Source organism: Melopsittacus undulatus, chromosome 2 (genome assembly GCF_012275295.1).
Source record: "Melopsittacus undulatus isolate bMelUnd1 chromosome 2, bMelUnd1.mat.Z, whole genome shotgun sequence".
In the NCBI taxonomy this organism is placed as follows: domain Eukaryota; kingdom Metazoa; phylum Chordata; class Aves; order Psittaciformes; family Psittaculidae; genus Melopsittacus; species Melopsittacus undulatus.
The window spans coordinates 65,631,794-65,653,508 of NC_047528.1; the positions used below are offsets into that span (position 1 = coordinate 65,631,794).

The window sequence follows — 21,715 nt, forward strand, 5'->3', positions numbered from 1 at the left end:
AATGAGTAGAACATCCTCAACTGGATGCACTGATAACAGTGATTTGGCAAGCAGGCTTCCAGTCACTTATGCTGCTTACTCCGCTCTGGGCATGGAACTCTGCCCATAACAATGAAGCAAGAACTTATTATGAAAAGGATAAAAAAACCTGAAGTATGGATCAGAGACAAAAGAAAAGAAGCCTGAGCCAAGGACATGCTGCTTCCTTCTTAATGGTACTAATATTCAAGATTTGTATATTTGGCAGTATTCCTGGGTTTCATAGTCAGAAGTCTTGGAGTCTTAATGCTGTTGCCTAAACATGAGAAGTCTAATACCACTTGAGATACCTTAAAATACTTCACCTGATTTCCAGAAGGTCTTGAGTCTCTGAGATGTCATAATTTCATCTTGCTAGCCTGTGACGAGGTCTCATACCCACGTGTAATCTCAAATGGTGGCAAATGCCATGTTTACGAAAACTGAATGGAGTTATCTGTGCCTTTGGAGAATTAAACTGGGGGAAAAAACGTGTTTATGTGTGTATTAAAAATACTCAAACAACCCAAACAAAACAAAACAAAAAAAAAACAAAACCAGAAAAACTAACAACAACAAAAGCCTTTCTACATTTCACTGGATTAAAAATTCAGCAGAAATAACCTTGTGAAAGGACATAAGGACCGTTTAACTAAGACTGATGCAGTGGCAAAATAAGGAAATTCTTTAAAGAGCGGGCATTTCAGGACAGAGAACAGCCCTTCCCTTAAAAACCAACTGAACAACAACAACAAATAAAAAACAAATAAGCAAAACCCAACCACAAAATAGCAAAAAAACTGAACCTACCTCCAAAATGAAGAATTAAAAAGATAAAATTAATTTAATTCCAGACTCTTTTCTATTACAGTTGACGTGTGTATGCTCTAGAGAGTACAGTGCAGGTTTAGAAAGCTGATCTCATATTCCTCGCTGGAAACAGAAGACAAGAGTAGACCTGGGAATGAGATTTTTTTACCCAGCTAAATGCCTTCTCATATTGCACAGTTGAAGAAAGTTAGGAAATGGTATGGGTAACCTTATCAAGTTATTTAGGTTGACTTTCAAAGTGGTGTGAGAAAACTCATGTGTGTTGGATAACAAAAAGGCTCAGACCGCTTCCCAAAATCCCACCATCATCTCTTCAGTTGGGCTACCTCTGCGGTCCTTTGACAGGCGTGAGCAAGTTCTCTCCTTTTGGTGTGCTGGTTTGGGACTTCATGTGAAAATGGCAAATTCGTCCCTCACAGCTCACAGATGTGCAACTCAGTTTATATATAGACAGTTAGACTGGCTGCTTCTGGCAGAGGAAATGAAATTGTAGCAGGCATTTTGCATAGAAGTTAATAGACTTGAGGACCTAAGGCTGCTTTTTTTCTTTTTTTTTTTTTTTTGAAGTATAAGCAGTTTTTGCAAAAGAGTGGTGAAGAGGCGTAGGGGGTAGGAGAAGAAACTGAGCTCGAGAGAGGGAAGAGAACTTATTCATCTTCTGTTTGTATTTTGCATAAGGAAATAATGCATGGCTAATACCAGTTTCCAGTGACAGTAAAATAACATTTCCTAATGAGAACTCTGGGAAAATGAGAGGGAGGAGGTGGATTAGATTTCTTTTAGCACATTTGCATCCAGTGATCAAAAATACTGGATAGAATTGGTGAATAGTGACTCTTGAAGTGGATGATGGCATCTGTAGAGCCAAAAAATTTGCTGACTGAATGCTGCTTTTATAGAAATGTGCAGAATTAAAAACTGTTACACTGCGTGTTGCTATGGATAATGTGCTCAAACATGAAAGGAAACATTTCCTCACTGCTTTCTTCCTACATCTTTTCCTTTTCTGAAAACGGGATGTGCTAAAATACATCAGATTGCTAAAGAGAGAGACATAAGGAGGGTAGGTAGAGAAAATGATTTGATTCCTGATGTTTTACAGAGTTTATGCATTCATAAATAGATTCTTAGGGTATTTGTTCAGCATCGAGTGAGAAGTCTTTTGTTTCCTTCAAAACAAAACCAAAATACATTGACAGTGGATGTGAATTGTGCTTTTTAAAGAATTTTTGTATGTTACTTCCTTTCAGAAAGCTGACGATCTACTGATAAAGTTATTGTTTTCTCTTCTAAACAAAATAGAAAAAGCATAGTATCACACTTTCTTATATAGATAAAAAATCATTAGCACTTCAATTTACTTAATAGAAAAGACAGCAAGACAGATTTTATTTTTTTTTTAAATGGCTAAAAGAAAACAAAATAATGAATAAAAAGAATAACAGCTTTCTGGGCCTAAATATGCTTTGATGGGAGGGAAAGGAGAGGTGCATTCACTTCATAAGTAAAATAAGAGGAAGGTAAAGAGGTATGTGTAGTGGGATTTTGGGTCTGGTTGTTCTGGTTTGTTGGTTTTTGTTAGGTTTTTTTTTTTGCAAGTATAGGTGTTGGAAAAATTTAGCTATTCAGAAAAGAGTATTAAAGCTAACAGTGCAGATTAGTAATATTTGTATTATTTTATACAAATACTTAGGGATGTTACAAAAGATGAGAATCTTTTCACATGCTTTCAGCTGGGGGAGTTTTTGCATCTGAGTGTAAGCTCTCACAGTACTTTAATAGTTTACTGCTTTGGCAAACTAATGATACCTTTCATTAGCATATTAATGATAATCAATGACAATCCTCTCCCCTCCCTTGGTGTGTTAGGGTGAATATTTGTTTCAGCTTAGTGTTTGTTGCTGGTTTTTACCCTCCAACTGCCTTGATTTTTGTAGGTGTATAGTTTCATAAAAAAAAGTCAGACCCTCAACTTGGGTAAATACTCAAGTGACGGAATATGCAAATGTGCAGCTTTGCTCCATTTTATTTGAGTTTTTTGTTGCTTGTTTTTCTGGTTGGGTTTTTTTGGGCTTTTTTTTTTTTTTTTTTTTACTAAGCCTTCAGTGCTCTTTAAATTTTGTGGGGTTGTTTGGGTTTTTTTTTTGTGCCACATAAGGTGTTCTTACCTAGCATTCTCTATTACTCTCATACTACACTGAAGTCATGAGCAACATGTATGTAAGTAACTTCCAGTAACTTCTGGCAGACAGGAGGTTGTCTCTGTTATTGAATACCTACAGTAGCTAGTTATTATCTTTGACCTGTAACTCTTGAAAAGGACACTGCCAGAGGAAAAGGTTCCCTAAGGCTCAGATACTTCACTATTTCATCTACCAGTCCTAATTTAGAGTTACTATTCTCTGATGACTTCCATTGAGAGTGTCCAAATGTGTCCATGTTTCTATTTTGTAATTAAAAAAAGCTGTGTACTAATATTCCATAAGGTAGTAATTTTTTTTTTGACTTTGGGTGAATTTGTGTTTGTTCAAGATTACTGTGTTTAGAGGTCTATGGCATTCAGAATTTAAGTTGAAAGAATGATGCAGAAGGTGTCATGTGTAAGCAGCAGATAGGCAAGGATATCTTAGTGATTCCATTCTAAGGAAAATGTCAGTTAACTAGAAAGGAAAAAAAAAACCATATTTTTACTGTTTACATGGACTGTCACGTGTAAATCCCGGGACAGATGTCAGAATAATTTAGCAGATAAAAGCACAGCTGCTTCCGAGTCTTTCAGTATCTGTATTGATAAATACCTGTCATAGTCTGAAAACCTTGAAAGCCTGTGATTTATCAGTATGTCAGGAAAGCAAATTTTACAAAAGAATAGCTAATGACACTTTAGGAGCTGTAGAATTACCTGTTTGTAAGTTAAATTTTATGTCAAATGAAATTTTCTAACTTGTAGATGTTATTTCTAAGCAAAAGGCTCATCATAGATGTGAATTGACTGTGTGTATTCATACTTCTGTTAATCTGTTTAACCTTTTACGTCTAAGTAGGTGCTCTCTGTCAAGGGTTCAGGCAAGGTTCAGATACAAAAATATCCCTTCCTTTTGAAACATAATTTTAAATAAGGTATGACACATACATGTGTCATATATATGTGTGTGCATATGGGTAGATGGATAGCTATAGAATCACAGAATCATAGAATAGAGTTGGAAAGGACCTTAAGATCATCTAGTTCCAATCCCCCTGCCATGGGCAGGGACACCTCACACTAAACCATATCACCCAAGGCTTCATCCAACCTGGCCTTGAACACTGCTAGGGATGGAGCATTCACAACCTCCCTGGGCAACCCATTCCAGTACCTCACCACCCTAACAGTAAAGAATTTCTTCCTTATATCCAGTCTAAACCTCTGCTGTTTAAGTTTCAACCCGTTACCCCTTGTCCTATCACTACAGTCCCTAATGAATAGTCCCTCACCAGCACCCCTGTAGGCCTCCTTCAGATACTGGAAGGCTGCTATGAGGAAAACATACTAAAGCAGCAGGTTTGATTAGATGGAAACCTGACAATCAGATTTATTAATCACTTCTGCAAATTCTGCCAACTTTGAAGTGCATTGCCCTGAATGCAGTGATACCTGCTGGGATGAGGAAACCCCACTCCAGTTTCAAAAGCTGATGGCACAGTAGGAGAAATGGTTGCCTATGCTTGCAGGTTTGTTTTTAAAAACAAAGAAACTATTCCCAAAATAAATAACACAAACACACATACCAAAATATCACAAGTAAACAAGAAAAGAATCTACCACCACTACCTGCCTCCCCCCAAAAAAGTCCCACCCAGATATCCCAAAGCCATCAGTGTTCATTGAGAGCTCAGTGATGGCAGATGACAAGGAGTTTCTTTGTGGCTTTTTAGGTGTGTCTTCTCAGAAATAGTATTTGTGAACTAGTAAGCACTAAGGAAAAGCAGCGTGCCTGTGGTTTGGTTGGAGCATTGATGGCAGCACCTTAGGTATGTGTGTTTAATCACTTACATTTTTAAATAAGTCTCCTTAGAATTTTCAGTGTTTTCAAGAGAAAAATTCCCAGTAATGCTTAGAGTGTGTGACAGGCTGAAGATGGGAGGTTACATCTGCTAGGTCAAAGACTGCAGAATATGCTTTTAGCTTCTCCTCAGCTTTGTCAAGTTTTGTTCTGCTTATTACTGAAACATCCAGTAAAAGCGTTTTCTTAGAAAGGATAATAAAGTCTTTGGGTTTTTTTTTTGGCTATTTAGAATAAGTCACAAGATTTTTCTTGGAAGAACTGTGGATGTGTTAGGTGGCTTGTGTACTTTAGAACTGACTAACCTTTCCATGAAACTACAGTGGGGAAATTGGTTTTCTTGAAGCACATACAATGCTGAAGCTGACTGAATCTTGTTTTGTTTTGCAGTTCAGTCTGTGCAGTTCTGCTGAAAGCAGTGCAATAGAAATCACAGTAGCTTTCTTATATCACAGTGTGTGGTTTTACTCCTTTTCTGAGTTAATAAAAGAAATGTGTATGTGTATTTTTTTAATTACTTGTATCACTTTGGGATCACAGACATTTCTAATTCAGGGTCAGAGCATGCTGTTTTCCCGTCTTGTAGCTGTGGAGTGTGGATTAATGGCAAATATGAACCCGGCTTCAATGTGCTGGATAAAGACAAACTGGAATTTACATCTCCAATTATGTCTTAATAAATTGCAAATTGAGCTAATGTTTATCATTTTAATCAAGTGATAATTTCTGAACTAATTTTGTCCCTGGCTGACGATGTATTTAATGTCAAAGATGGTGCTTACTGATAATTTTTCCAAGTTCCAGTTTGAAGAAAGGTTTGAAATGTGTTGATAGATTTTTACATATTCATTTACACGTATTAAAAGTAAAATAGGCTTCTTAAAAGTGACATCTGAGTAGGTGTGATATCCAGGTAGTTTTTGACAGGAATCTGAATAAACTGTGGTCTACTAGAGAAAACGGTGATGATCAATTTTTCAAGCTTTGATACCACCTAGTGGTAAAAAAAGTTACTTCTTTACATAATACGAATTCACAAGAATATGAAGTTTGTGCCATATATAAGGGAAGGGAAATTAAACTGTCTTTTGTAACATTATTTATACATGCACAGTGTTGCAGAAGCTGTTTGAGAGCGGGCAGATAGAGTTTCAACGCTTCACTGCTTGTTATTATAAGGATGGGTTTGGTACAGTTTTAAACATGCTTACTATGTCCTATTTAAAAAGAAAGGGTAATTTTCATTAAATGAATGAAGGTAACTGGAACTTTGTACAGGTGTATATAAAAAAAATCCTTTTCTGTGTGTATATATGCACAAAAAGCATATGGATTTGGGATTTTTTAATAAATAAATCATCTTTGGAGTAGAGGTTTGAATTCAGGTAGCATTAAGGGTGTGAATACGGGTTGGGAACTCCTGGCATAGTCATTAATGAGACTTGTGTTGGGGAGTGATGGGGAGAGGCTGAAGGAAGGCAGGACTCCCACTTATGGGGGTGGCAGCAGTGCATGCCAGGCAGTTATGACTACAGTGCTGGTCACTTCATATGCTGCCGTCTGTCAAGATCAGATTATGGAAACTACCTTTCTAAGTTAAATATTGCCCAACTACTAATCTTTAAAAGTGCAGAACTTCAGCCCTTTCAGTTATGGTACTATGTGAAACCATCTTTCATTTCTTATTGCCAGCTGTTGTAGGTGCACTATAAAAGCTATGTTTGGCATGGTAGTATCTGTAATGTGACTATTAACATTTAAGACAGTAACTTAGCTCATTCTGACTGATGTGTGTAGAGTACTTTATCTTTTCCTTTTCATTTGCAGGTACTTGTTTCACAGTGGCAATCCAGAGCACCCAGGAGACATACTTCTGAACACTACTGTGGAAGTTTTGCCTTTTCAGGTATGAATTTACTGATTTGTCTTCTCCATTCTAAGATAAAAGCAAAACCTCCTAATTTTATTGATGTTTTTAACAGGGTGAGACATGAATACCACTTTTTTAACTGTAGGACCTTGATGCTCTGATGCTCTCATATTTTTCTTAATTGGATCTATGTACAGACAACTATTGTAACTGTTCAGATGTTTGTGCAAGGTGCACTCTGCTACAAGTGCCTTTGGTAATTTGGAGGTGGGAAAGCTTATTTTCTTAAAATTCTGCTACTATTACCAAAAACCCTAAGCTGACAGCCTCTCCTCTGTATTCTGGAAAACGTGAAAGGTAAGTCACTTGCTTTTTGACAACAAAAAGGCCTTGGATTGGGAATTGACACACATCCAAACCATACTAGATGTTGCTATACTCTTAAATCAAATGTGTTTCTTTCTCTTGATTACTGATTATTAATTTTTTTACATAACTCTGAGTTTTTGCTTGGGAGGGCACTACACTATCTAAAGTATATTCTTGACGGAAGCCAGATGCTCTGGGTTCTTTTTCTTCAACTAGATCTCGTAGCTAAGCATGTATATCACAAAACTTAGTGAGAGGAATAAGGTATTATTTCAGTCAAGTTTTACTTACTGTTAAAATAGCAAAGTAATCCTCTCTTTTCCTGTACACCTTGTGTAAGTATCTTGCCTTAAATAGCCATATGCTGAAAAGTAAATGAACACAGAAGACTTCACTTCTCCAGTCTTGCAGTCTGCATTCCTTAGGAGTTGCAAAAATAGGAAATTCCAACCACCCCACCCCTGAAAAGAAATTTGTCCATTTGATTCTAATTATACAACATGATATGTGGGATATTATACTGTTGGATATTATATCATAATATAAGATTTTTAGGTTTTGTTTCTCAAGACTTCTGGAAATATGTTCAACCACAAAGCCAGCAGCAACTCTCACTTCATGGAGGCCCAAAATACCACAAGAATGCACACGATCATGAGAAAAAATGTGCATCAAGCATCTCTTTTTTTGGCTACACTCAACTGTGAAATGTTCCTCAAACCAGAGCATCCCTCAAGAACAGAATGCTACTGAGCTTCTGTTGCTATTGACACAATCTGTGGGGAAGTAAACAGGAAATTCTGCATCTGGCCCCTTCCTAAGCCATTGGTGTCAGCATATAATGTCACCAGTATGGGGACAGTGGCTGCAGAATGATAGGTACCCTCCTGAGAGAACTGTTTCTCCACCATAGACTTCAGAAGAGCTGGAAACCTGTTCAGGTAATCCTCCATAAGCAGAATTCAGAAAAACAAAAAACAGCCCTTAGAAACCAGAGTGTCCCCAGCCTGGATTTGTCTGGGACTCAAGCAAAACCCTCAAAACCCTCAAAAAACCCAACAAAACCCAAATTCCAAACCCAAACCAACCAACCAAAAAATCCACAGAAACACACCGCCTCCGAACTCCCTCCTGAAACCAAAAAACCCCATTGCTTTTTCAGCAGCCTCCCTTAAAGGTAGGAGCTAATAAAAAATAAAATGAAATACAAAATAAAATACAAAATAAAATAAAAGTTGATGGATTTAATCTCCTATTTTGTCAAGTATTTTCAATTGCTTCATAGCAAATTCTTTTTGTGGGTCTTTTAGTATGGGATCATGTGATTCTGGTTGTAATTTTCCAGCTGTTCTTGAAGCTCTGGTCTGCAATTTAATTTTTCTGTGCTTATTAAAGAAGTTTATTGATAGCCATCCCTTTTTAGTGAGGCAGCAATAATTGCGGTGCTTCCCTTCGTAGGCTGATGGCTTTTCATATCACCCAAATTCTTACACCAAAAGTAAGCTGTAAGTTTCGTTTGTTCTGAGAGAAATCTCTGGTTCAACCATAAGAAAAGGCAGCAAGATCCTGCCTTTGCTTTTCTTATGCTGTGTCTGCTGGTGTCTGTGTATTCTGCTCACATGACAGTTACCACATGAGTTACGTGGGGCACTTAAAGTACTTCTTTTTTCCACTTTGAAGCCAAGTACCACTCAGTCCTGAAACACTGCTGCTCTTTCTTTCTTCGTGTTGGCTTGTCTAAGGCTATAAGTAACTATCCTAGGCTGGTTCATAATTATTTAGAAAAGATGGATGCCGAATATATAACAAGAATGCACACACATTTGTCTTTCCCTGGTAAAGTCCTATTCCAGAATAAATGAACTTTTTTTATGCTCTCTTGTTCTAGAATGAAGAACTGGTATTAAGCAAAGAAACCAAAGACAAACGTTTGGAGGATGGCTACTTTAGGATAGGTACGTCCCAGTAGAAAAAAATCTGTGTTGTTGCTACTGCAACAGTTAAGATATTTTCATTAAGACCAAACCAAACCTAAAACTGAGGTTTGATAGTTAGGTTTTTGGGTCCATGACTCATAGGCTTTACTTAATATTGTTCCCAATATTTCTTTTTCGAGACTGATGTGCTAAACAAAGACACAGTGTGACCCTGAGTTGTAGTGCAGCTGCACCTAACTTCTGTGCCAGGGTAAATCACCAAGATTATTGTAGAGGCATTTCCAGGCTGTGTAAGATCATCTCTGCTATCCTGTGATGCAAGTGCCTCCATGTGAGCTGTGTGCTTGGCCTGGGTTTGAACCCACCCTACAGCTGTGTTGCCATGGGATGAGATGGGCATATCCATGGCCAAGTGGCTATTGGGGAGATTGCCAGGAATACCTATTGTAAAGGACAAGAAATTTTACTTCTGGATTGTATTTAATTGCTGGACATAGGTTGGGTATCTCTGTTAGAGTGAGAGCAAGTTTTTTCATCGTAGTGAATAGCAGTTGTTCTGTCTGTGTTTAACTGTAAAGTCTAAGTGGGCTTTTAAATGGGATTCTTATTCCTCCTAATACCATAGAATCATAGAATAGTTAGGGTTGGAAAAGACCTTAAGATCATCTAGTTCCAACCCCCCTGCCTTGGGCAGGGACACCCCTCACTAAACCATATCACCCAAGGCTTCATCCAACCTGGTCTTGAACACTGCCAGGGATGGAGCATTCACAACTTCCCTGGGCAACCCATTCCAGTACCTCACTACCCTTACAGTAAAGAACTTCTTCCTTATATCCAATCTAAACTTCCCCTGTTTAAGTTTTAGCCCCTTACCCCTTGTCCTATCACAAATATAATTGAAGATCCTCTAAATAGGAGTACATCAAGTAGAACATAAATAATATCCCTTGTCCTTAAAACAGATAAGCCTTCCTGAAAACATAAGCCAGAGGCTTCATATTTAGCTCCATGAAATTATATTAAAATTTGTGCCAAAATCTTTTTGGGTGCTCCTACTCTTAGACATTTCCAAGGTTTTTTATTCTTACATGTAATTCTGTTTGGATCGATGTGCTCTGATTATGTACACCATCTTAGAATCATAGAATTGTTTGGGTTGGAAAGGACCTTTGAAGGTCATCTCATCTAACTCCCCTGCAATGAGCAGGAGCATCTTCAGCTAGGTCAGGTTGTCCAGAACCACATCCAGCGTGGCCTTGAATGTCTCTAGGGATGGCGTACCTACTACCATCTGCGCAACCTGCTCCAGTGTTTTACCACCCTCACTGTAAAACATTTTTTCCTCACATCCAGCCTGAATCTCCCTCTTTGGGTTTAAAACCATCACCCCTCATCCTATCACAACAGGCCCTGCTAAAATGTCTCTCTCCATCTTTCTTACAAGCCCCTTTTAAGTACTAAAAGTCCTCAATAAAGTATTCCCAGAGCTTTCCTTCTTCAGTGTGAGCAACTGCAATTCTCTCAGCCTTTCCTTATAGGAGAGTTGTTCCAGCCCTCTGATCATTTTTGTGGCCTATCTTATTTGATGCTGCAAAGCTGAATCTGATATCAAAATTGTTTTGAGAATGATACCAGTCAACCCCACAGCCACCAGCAGCAGGTTTCACCTGTGAATCATGATATTACAGATACATTTTTAGGGGCACAGGTTTTGTACTTTAGTTTGTTGGACAGGAGTTAACTGAAGAGATACTTTACCTTCTTTTACAGGGAAATTTGAAAACGGTGTAGCTGAAGGAACAGTTGACCCCAGCCTAAACCCTATTTCATCATTCCGGCTTTCAGTGATACAGAATTCAGCAGTTTGGGTGATTCTGAATGAGGTAAGAGATGGTATAACTTTTTAAAAGGGAAATTGGCAAATGTGAGATTTCTTCATTCTGTTTTGAAGCTCAAAATTTTGGCTAACACTGAAACAATTATCTCTTATTACCAAGAAATGTAATACCCTAAAACATGACTTTGTTTTTTTTTCTGATTCTCTATTTCAGATTCATATTAAAAAGATTACAAACTGATAACAGAAATCTGCTTTAGAGGAAAAAGAAAGAATCCTTAAACTTTTCCAATAAAATCTGACATCCTTAACAAGTCACAAATTGAAAATACTGAGCATGCACCTTATTCCAAATTTCTTTCATTTTCACTTGAACTCTACCTCTTGTGAAATCTACTGTAGAAGAGAAGATTGTATTGACCCCATCTTACCTGATCCATCCAGAAACTGATGCTCCACACTGATAATGTTCTGAGGCCGAAGTTGTCCTCCACTTTAATGTGACTTTACCATCCTATGGTTACAGAGCCCTGCTACGCTTAACCAGTACTATTTTGATAGTATAGTACTATAGAGAAGTTGTACATATTGTTACATTCCTTGAAGAAGAAGAAAAATATAATTATTGTTAAATATGTTTTATGAAGGGGGTACTTTCGGAGTTCCATTTATTTTCTATGACAAGAACCCTCTTTTATAGACTGTCAGGGATATATATTAAAAATGTTAGGGATATTTAATTTATTAAAATAATTTGAAAAGTACATATTTTTATGCAGTAAAATTTTAAATTGATATAGTTTTTTTATGAATTCTCTAGTTTAAGTTATCTTTCTACATTTTCCTTTGGAGATGCAAGCATAAATTAATACCATATTTCAACTATACTGCCATGTTTAAAAAAACCCTGGATTAAGTTTCTAAATTATGTAGTTTTGTACACGGAATGTGAATGATGTTCAGAGGCATTAACAGAGCTCCAAAGAGCATTTTTCTTTGGGGCTATGAATTTCCACTATGTACAGTTTGTAGCCATATGAAAAGCATGCTGAAATGTCTTGTTTCATACTATGTACAAAATCTGCAGTGATTTTAGATTGAATCCATTGCATTTTAGAAGAATTTTTTCACTTCCAAACAGTTCTTTCTAAAAAACTTTGTAGACATTTCCTAGCCTGGACAAATTCATTTTCTGTACTGAAACAAGAAAACCATTCTCCAGCTTTGCTTTGGAATGACAGAAGTTAACTTTGATCAAAAGAATTAATAGGAGTTAGATACATTTGATCTACAGAGGTCTCCTTTTATAAAGTTCTGTTACCTCAGTGTGCATTTTAGATCCATTACATGCTCATTACAGTGAGTAGTTATGGTTTATTTTCTTCCATTGTTCAAGAATGAGGTTTCAGTTTGACTCCTTTATTGATCAGTGTTGTAATTCCCACTGACTTTTAATAGGATCTGAATTTGGCCTCCAACTAGTACCCTGCCTTTTTTGTCAAGGGAAACAACAGTGATGTTAAATGGATCAGAAACTTGGGCAGAAACAGAAAGTGATTTGGATTAGATCCAGAGTGGAATTGTTGCAGTACTAATGATGCCACTGCTCTTAAAAAGTCCTTCAGCTTAGGTGCTTATGTGTAAGGACACAGCCGTGGCAAAAATTAAGGTACCCAGTTAGAACAGTCAGGAAGAAGAGGAGAAATTCCTCTCTTTAAATAGGAACAAAGTGCCTGATTGACACTGGAGGGAGGCATCTACCCTGGCTTAGGGATTCCCTGCTGTGCTGTGAACCAGCTTCCTGGAACTGACATTTTGGAAGCTGGCCCAGTCTTTACTGTGGAAAAGAAACCCTTCCATTACCGCCAACATTCAATCATTTAGCTTGGAAAAGACTTTTAAGGTCTTTGTGGTCAGGGCACAGGTGCACAAAACCTGTTGGAGGGTCCCTGATCTATAGCAGGGTTCTTGAATTGTTATCTGCAGCATCAAAGTTTGACTAACAGATTTGGCTTCTTTTTGTGATGTGTTTATAAGGAACAGGAGCCTAAAACTGACTCCCTGGCACTGCAAGCCATCACCACTGGGATACAGAGCCAACCTGTCTTTCCTTCTGGCTTGCTGGAAAATTGTGTCATAGCTTTGACAGTTCAGGATATTCAAGAGCTTAACTAATTCTACAGACTGTAGCCATTATGATTTAGCTATGTTGTCTGGGGACACAGGGAAGACAGGGTTTGTACACAGAACTAAGACCTTCTGTGTAACTTGAAGAAATGTAGAAAGCTACCAGGCAGGCTTTGCTTACATTTTTGGATTGCATTGGATGGTGTAAATAAAATGTTACTTGGGAAGCTCATCTTGCCCATAAAGACTGTGGGCATAAGCTAAGCACTAGCCTCATAAATAGAGTTTAGTTTTGGATTTAGGAATGTGGATGAATAGGGTCTGAATCCTGTGTGAATTTAGCCTGTTGGGATGCCACAGCCCTACTTGTCATACATGATGCCATACCATCAACATATTGCCATGTTACGGCTTTTCATCACACGTTATCTAGCAAATGTCTAAGCAAGTATTTAGGTTTTCTTCTCATCTGTGCCTGTGAATGAATGATGCAAGTAATTCAAACCCTAGCTATTTATTACAATTTAGATTGTAATAGAAATATGTTCTAACATAGAAACATGTTAGACATTGCAGTTCTTAATCAAAGTGGTTTTGCAGTGATTGTCATCTTTTGCCATGAGTTCAGAAGTTTATTGGTACCACTTATTTAAGAAAGCTGTGTGCTTATTCTCCAAGCATTGCTGTTCTTGATGTTTCACACTAGTTGAGGTGAATCATTGCTAATATATTTAAATATATAGAACCCTGACCACAGTGATTGTAGTAACAGTATACTTAGTTTTCAAAGATGTTGAGATGAAACTTATCAAAGACAACAAAATCACTAGTGCTTGGCAAAATATGTGAGGGTTTTTTTTCTAAAGATTGTTACATCCTACTAGCAGAAGTTGGAAATACTCCAGGCTGCTCTAACACTTTAAATGTTCCTGAACTTATATGTTCTCTAAATAAATGTGCCATGTTAATATAAACTATGTTTTGTAAATTCAGACCTGGTGTAATCAGATAGTTCTGCAAATTTCCTTGGAGATTTTGTTGAGAAATAGAAAAAGGGAAAACTTATTTCTGTGTACTTATTTCTGCAGACAGCTGCTTTGGGCTTTCTGCCTTTCAAATTCCAATCCTTATGTCTGGGTTAAGTGGTGCAAGTCTTCTTCCTGGAGTTACAGTGAAATGGGAATGCTTTGGCTCAGCAGTCATCAGCTTGGGCACTGTTTATGGTGGGTGTGTTCCAGAGGGTCTGGTGTATCTTGCACGTCTCAGTCATAACTTACAGTATTACCACAACAGTTCCTCAGCATCTTAAACCTATTTCCTGGTCTTTGGGGAGGTTTTTCCTACCTGTATTTAATTTCAAGTTATTTTTGTTGTGGCCTTACAAATACTCTCTAGGCCACTAAATTTTAAGAGTAATCAAATAATGGAAAGTGTTTCAGAATAAACTGCATTATCCTATGATCCTATGTTCGTGTCAGCTCCTTCTGATGCTGTTAAAGCTTCAGAAAAGGGAACTTTGTGAAGCCAAAGGCATTACCAGAAACCTTCATTATCTGAGCAAATTATTCTTAACTTCTTATACTGGATGCCGAACAGGCTGCCTGGTATGAGTGCTGGCTTTTCCAAGCTGAGGAGGGTTGCTCTGGAGCAAGGAGATACAAAAGACTTGGTATGACCTTGCTTTGCTTATTCAGTGGATAGTCCTTCTGAAAGCTTTGTAAATAATGTGAACAGGATGTGATCCCAAAATAGCACTTTTTATTTTTCAATTAAGGAGTGTTTCTAAAGCACTGTATAAGCTTTGTGCTTTTGCAGCCATCTCAACCATACATTTGTACCTGTAGAAAATATTCTCATAGATACATCCGGTTTTTAACTGAAAGGTGTCTTAGAAAAATTCCAATAGATAAACATAAGATTTCGTGGACCAATGAAAGACTGGCTTCTTCTGGTATATTGCTGCTTGTACAAACAGTTAAAAATGGTTTCAAAAGCAGCTTTTAAGTAGCTTGGTCAGTTTAGAGCAAAGCCATTTATACTTTGCCCATGTGATACACAATTCCTTGAATGGGCCGGAGTATGATTAGGTCTTTGGCAAAACTGAACAACTGCGTAACATCTTTCCTTCATGTTTTTGTTTTTTTTCCTTAAGTGTATTATCATTTCAGTAGTCTCTGGGTTTTGTTGGAAATATTTGCTCCAGATGAAGTATTGTAGTAATTTGTAGTTTGCTTCCAACTTGGGCAATATTGGGTGGGGAGAACAAACGTTGGCCCCTGACAAAAATTAACTGTAGGTTCTACCTTTGTTCTTAGTAGGAACTATGTATTCGGAAAAAGCTGAAGTGAGTAACTGTAGTAGAAAAGGGAAAAAGCCCTTGTGTTTTTAAATCACCTTTGCAATCACCAGCATAATGCTGAAAGGCTATTAAACAACTGGTGTTTTCAGGCTAGCATTGATTACTGATGTAAGAAATTGGTCTTCGAGTGTCAGTGTTCTGACCTCAGTGGCCTCTTAAGGGTTTTGCTGATTTCTGCTGTAAACAGTGAGCAGCTGGAACTTTTGAAGTAGCTTAATTCTGAGAACAATGAAGTATTCCTTCAAAGGGACAAACTTTGATATCCCTAAAGGGAAGGTACTCAAGCTGCAAGTCCTTCATTGATTTCACTGATATTGCACCATGGGGCACTATGTATGAAGTATTTTCACTGCTGAAGTGAACTGGGTGATCACTGGTGCTGGATTCCTGTTAGGGAAAAAGTGTACAGTTGGGCTGCAGCTGCCTGCAAGCCAGGAGCTTGTGCCAGTAGCAGGACTGGGAGCAGGTCGTAACTCGAATCCTTCGCCTTCTATGGATCAGTGCTTTCCTTGTTAAAAGGGGAACGTTGCCCAGCATCTCCTGAGAGGGAAACATGATTCTCTTCAAGCCTTAACAGTGGCTGAAATACACAGTACTGTAAGATGCACTGCCAGCATATTTGGTATTTTAAGATAGTCTTTTCCTTAGACATCAAATTCTAGTATTGAAATATGTCTTACTATAACTAGTTTATTCTTGTGTTGTTCTGGAAACTGAATCCTAGTGTTCATGTTTCATACTGAACACTGCTTTGGAAAGTTGTCATCTCTCATTTCCAGAAGGTAGCATTTGAGATGGTCAGTTTATACTCCTTGCCTGGTGGCCCTTGCAGCTGCAGGCATTGCCATGAGCCCACTCTTGTAGCCAAATGAAACTTGTACTTTCCTTCTGTGTTCATTGACCTGCCACGTGTAAGGGTGGTTGTTAGAATAGAGACTGGTTTAAAAACTTGCTGCTATATTTGGAAACCTGATATGGGTCATGTTAATTGTGCCTTTCATCCCTGTTTCTTCTGTGTGCCAGAGTTGTCCATGTATATTTGAAGTAGTCATAAAAATAAACCTGTTCTCCAGTTCTTTCATGAAAGGAGGGGACAGTTTCCTATCTAGAGACAATTGTTGCTTTACCATTACAATACTACAGCAATCCATACGTTCACCCCATCCAAGGCAAGGTATTCCAATATTATTCTTCAATAAAACTGCTTTTTGGTGTCACTTAAAACCCTCATAATGTAGAGCTTATGCCAGTATGTGCAAAATAGCTGCAGTAAGAGTTATGCTAAATAGACTTGTTGCAGTTAAACTTAAGCTACAGAGATGTACAAGTAAAGTTGTTTTAGGAATGTACTGCAAAAGTATTTGAACAAAATTGCTAACATGTTTACTGTTGTAAATATTTTAATAAAAAAAAGGACACTTCAAACTTTTTTACACAATTATCTACAATAAAGAGAAATTTACAACAATTTACAAAATGCTCTTTTCTTTACTGTCAAGACAGCTAAGCTAAAACCAAAATAAACATTAGATACGTGAAGTCCTGGGTTTATTTCACTCTGTACTTATAGAAGGAACAAAGCATTTTGGTGAAGTTCCATCCACATGCCAAGGAGATCAAGTAGAGCATGATGAGAAAGGCGAATGGATACAAAAGAATAGCTGTGTTCTTCAAAAAGGGCAATGCTGAAACAGAAACAAACCCAAAGCAAATATGAAGCAGTGCCCTTTCCAGGAAAGTGCTTCATGTAGGATGGCCGTGGGGGAAGACAGCAAGAAAAAAACAGTGCCACTCTGCCTGACTTCTGCTGTCATCTCTGCCCTACTAGTCCTACCACCATTGCAGATTAGAGAGTACTTGAGGTAAGTGGGAGACTTAACACCCTGGGAAATGTTTTGTCTTAAACTCAGTACAGAATTTTTATCCAATGCAAATGTTTTAACTTGGATTGACACAGGAACTAGAAAAATGAGGTTTACAAGCCCTGTGGTGCTACAGAGCTAATACAGGGCAGGAAATTTGTACGGTGAAGAATATGATTTTTTGGTTAAGATATCCACACAGCTGGACAGGGATTGGTAAATTTCTATCAGACTTCTTTCACTGCAAAGATAGAATTACTTCAACACTCAGCCGAGTCTCTTGTATTAATTTACAAATTAATACACTGAAATCATGCTCTTGTTTTTAGTCAAATAGAAAAGAGGCTGCCATTACTCACCACTGTATCCTAGGAATGTCACATAGATGTAGTAGCCAATTGCAATCAGCCATAATGTATTCCCAACAAAATAGCCAATGACAGAATCAGATATGATGACATCTGGAAGAGACAACTGCTCTCAGCTATTGTGACAGAGCGCGATTCTGATGCAAAGCAGCCAAACTATTCTACTTACAGTTGATGAAAAACAACTGGATAAAATGCAAAATGACTAGAAGTGGATAGAAAGCATTCAGATGAACATCAAAGGCATATCCCCACTCCACATCATAGTCTCTGTGTTGCTGCTTCACCAAGTACTTATTAGAAATGAACCTACATGAGAAGACAATTGGGAATGTTGTTAATGTGACTGTAGAGCTGACTGTCAAAGCATTGGTTTGAGACAGTAAGACAGGTGTGATGCTAGCTCTACCCTGACAAAGTTTCCACTATCTGGGAGAAAACACACAAGAATTAGGAGGCCAGGCTATTGCCAAAATGTTTTTTGTTAAAACTATAATTACATCCCTTGCATTCAGAAACAAAGCTTTGTTTTAAACAGATCAGCGCTACAATTTATCACTGCAGTCACAAGTTCTTTGGGTTGTACACACAGGAGGTGACTTCAGAGAAGTGCCGTACACAAATGACACACCTCCTGCAGGAATGGCCTAACTCATCTTCACAGACCAGTGCACTGCAAGCACAGAAAGAGGGCAGGGACAGCACACTTAAGGGGAGCCCGTTCTTGTTTTTAAAGACAAATACTAGCAGAATGTGCACTGCCTGGTATGACAGGCTGAGAAACAAGCTTTAAGACTTTTGTTTTCTCCAGCTGAAGTTCTGCTGACATCAGAAAATGTATCCCATTAATAAGAGGAACAAGAAGTCAATCCATGCTCAGAAATAAGAAGTTAAGAGACCAGAGCTTTTGTGGTAGCTTCCTCTGATGTACTTTCTATGCCAAGGGCAGGGTCAGAAGGAGGCAGAGCCTGGGTGCAAGGTGGGGAGTGACAAGAAGGGGTTCAGGCTCGCTAGGAACTGGGGGAGCTTTTGAAAATAAAGTGATCCTGCACTGGAAGAAGGGACCTGAACCAAACTGGGGCCAGGTGATGGGCAGCAAGGCCTGCAGGAAGCTGATTAAGGGACAGAGGAAAACTAGCAGATGCTGAATGTCTTTCTGGCTCAGGAGACTGCATCCAGAGTCACAAATCACTGGAGGATGCAGGGAAGAATTATCCTATGCTCTTCCCCAAGCAATTTATGGGTTCCTGGGCCAGACAGCAGAGTAGGTCAGGGGGACCTTTCATCTGTCAGCTACAGTTCTGCTATGTGCTTCATCCTGAATTTTGCAGTTACAAATGGGAGTTTCTGTTCTTTGAAAGGAATCTCCCTTTTCTGATCAGTATTGGTTTAAGTTGTCAGATCTGTTCCTAAGAACTCAACTTTAAGTGCTCTTACTTCCTTAAGTTCTTGGTAAAATAAAAATGTTTTCTTTGTTCCCCTCCCTTTGCCACAGCCCAGAAACAGTGGCTTCCCACTGTTTCATGGCTCCCTTGCAGGTGTGGGACACATCTGTGATGTGCTGAGGCCCGAGTGATAAACTACTCCCTACTGCTCTCCCCTTCTTTAAGTCTCTGGACATTATAGGCTAAAACTGGCAGCAACCAGTAAACATGCACAAAATAGAACCAACATTGCTTATAGTGGAAATAGCTAAAATATTCAGCAGTAAGCATGAGCCAATTGTATACTACCCTACTTAAATAAGTCATCCTCGGGCTTACCTAAGCTGTCCAACCAAAATAAGAAATGAGGTAATATTGGTTTGGATCATCACAGTCTTGATTTGGCATTACTGCTGAAGATTAACCAGCACAGGAAGAAAGAAAACAAGTTGAAATGTTCATCATAATACAAACTTTCTGAGCATTCACCTTTTGCAGGAAATAACAGTAAAGAGAAACATGCATCCTTTTCTAAAGCAACATTTTGAAAGAATTACCATGACAGCACAAACTAATCTATAGTCAATACACACTTTATAATGTTGCCCCAAAGAACCAAGTGTCATGCAAATGGCAGAGGATGATCCTTATCTGATCAGCCATACTGAACAAGGTTTCAGCTCTCAGTACTTACCACATCAGAGTTGCAATCAGGAGGCCAACACCTACACAATCGATGAATACAACCCAAAGTAGCAGCTTTATTGTTTCAAAAAATCCCATGTCCAGCACAAATCCAAATCCTACAGTAGACACTGAAAGGAGAAGGAGGTTATTTAAATCAGCAGTGAAAAAGAAAGCATGAGATCTTATACCACTATGTTTTTTTGAGTGTACTATTACAAAATGTCCAGTTTCATTTTTATTTTGCTCCCCGAGATTTTCGGTCCCACAACTAATTTTTTCGTCACCCAAAACTAAGCATAAGGCTATTTCTTCATAATATAATCCTTTTCACAAGCTAGAGAACACTCATCTGTACTCGGGCTTAACAACGTAACAGCAAATTCTATTGCTCCACCCAAACTCCTTTTTAAAAAAGCCTCACAAAACTACAACACAATATACTTTGGTTTATAAAAGCTCCTTGTTAACCCAAACTATGTGTGTGGTGATACATACTTTCACTTTAGAATTAACAGTTTTGGTATTACTAAAAGCAACATGCTATGTAACAGAAGATGGATAAGATAACTTATATTTGCAGTTCAGTCTAAAAACTACACAAGAGGCTTTGTTTATACCTTAATTCTGCAATATGCAGAACCTCACTAGGGCCTTTACTGCAAAAACAGTTTTATCTGTAATGTTCAGATAAACCAAGTGTTCATATTTTTTTAAGTAAAGCACTGCTGTATGGCATGGTATATTATTACTGTCTGTAAAGTCACAGGGAATTATGTATAGTTTGAAATGCAACAGGAAATGAGTTTCAATAGAGAGAATAATTCAAGAGTAGATAGTATTAGTTGTCTCCTCCATTTTCTAATTCCCACTTTAACTTCCAAATGGTTTGGTCATTTTCTTCTGTTCAACTTTGATTGAAGGATAATCCATACAGGTTGGTCCTTTTGCGTGTGTGTTATTAGAAGGGCCACAAATGTATATTCCTGAACTTTCCCTGCCTCTCTTTTATGCAATTCCCTTGCACTCACCACAGAGCCAGATACTGAGAAGTACTAAGAAAGCAGGATCATCTCTTGCCCATTGGTCCTTTGTCCGTTTTCTGTACTGAAAGTTCCTATAAACCCTCTGTGGTGAAGTAAACAGGTAAAGCATCTGCCAAAGAGCAAACTCGAAGTCCATCTGTCGGAAGTGGAAGAGCCTCCGCAGGTACTTGTAGCGCTTCGCTCCGGCGGTGTGCCTTGCAGCATCCCTGGGGCTCAGCACACCGTTGCCCTGGCTCCGGGAACTAACTGAAGTAGTTGGCAGCATTTCGCTGAAGAAAGAATTTCAAAAGATGCATTCGGCTTAGCACATAATGAAGACTAAAACCACGCTCAGGCCATTCAGGCCACATAAGTTACAAATGTTATGCACAAGCATGAACTGTGACAGTCACAGGCGAGCCCGCCGTGTCCTGACAGTTCCTTTTGCCGACTGCTGAGGAGGGGAGTAAGTGAGAAAGGTGGAGCAGGCACCTCCGCTTCAGTACCACCTGCCAGGCAGCCCCAACCCTGCGGCCCCATCGCAAACGCGAGTCAAGGCCGACAGGCTCTACAGCAGGCGAAAGGCCGGAGCAAGCAGCCAGGGGCAGGGGAACGATCACCGGTGTCTCCGTCCACTGCTCAGCCCACACCAGCCCAGCATCGCCCGAAGCGACATCCGTGACCACCCCACAAGGAACAGCCGCCGCCCTCTCAGCGGGACCCGCATCTCAGCGCCGGGTGGGAATCGGCGACACCCCTCACTCCCCGCCAGCAGCCGGGCTCACACCACCGCGCCGCTCCTCCCTCAGCGGCCGGCAAGGGGACGAGACCTCACCTGCTGCCGCAGCGAGACCCTCCCTTCGCCCGGTGCTGGTGCCACCGCCACCCCCCGAACCAGCAGCCTTCCGGTAACCTCGGTGACGCAGGCGCCCCCGTTTGCTTCCTGGATCCGCCC

At 39.0% G+C, this 21,715-nt stretch overlaps 2 protein-coding genes across 2 annotated transcripts in view; one reads left to right on the forward strand and one right to left on the reverse strand.

Moving 5' to 3' along the window:
* Positions 1-16,874, forward strand: part of MGAT4A (alpha-1,3-mannosyl-glycoprotein 4-beta-N-acetylglucosaminyltransferase A) — an 83,859-nt gene extending 66,985 nt beyond the window's left edge. The window contains exons 13-16 of the mRNA XM_005151382.2: positions 6,723-6,801; positions 9,023-9,089; positions 10,845-10,957; positions 11,126-16,874. Coding sequence (XP_005151439.1) covers positions 6,723-6,801; positions 9,023-9,089; positions 10,845-10,957; positions 11,126-11,152 — 286 coding nt within the window. The 3' untranslated portion in view covers positions 11,153-16,874. The remainder of the gene's footprint in view (positions 1-6,722; positions 6,802-9,022; positions 9,090-10,844; positions 10,958-11,125) is intronic.
* Positions 16,780-21,703, reverse strand: UNC50 (unc-50 inner nuclear membrane RNA binding protein). Its single transcript, XM_005151383.4, has 6 exons — positions 21,596-21,703; positions 20,767-21,050; positions 19,746-19,866; positions 17,797-17,936; positions 17,619-17,720; positions 16,780-17,082 (listed from the first exon to the last, which is right to left on the reverse strand). The coding sequence occupies exons 2-6, from the start codon at positions 21,044-21,046 to the stop codon at positions 16,946-16,948; spliced, it is 780 nt and encodes a 259-aa protein (XP_005151440.1). The 5' UTR covers positions 21,047-21,050; positions 21,596-21,703; the 3' UTR covers positions 16,780-16,945.
* Positions 21,704-21,715: the final 12 nt, after the last annotated feature.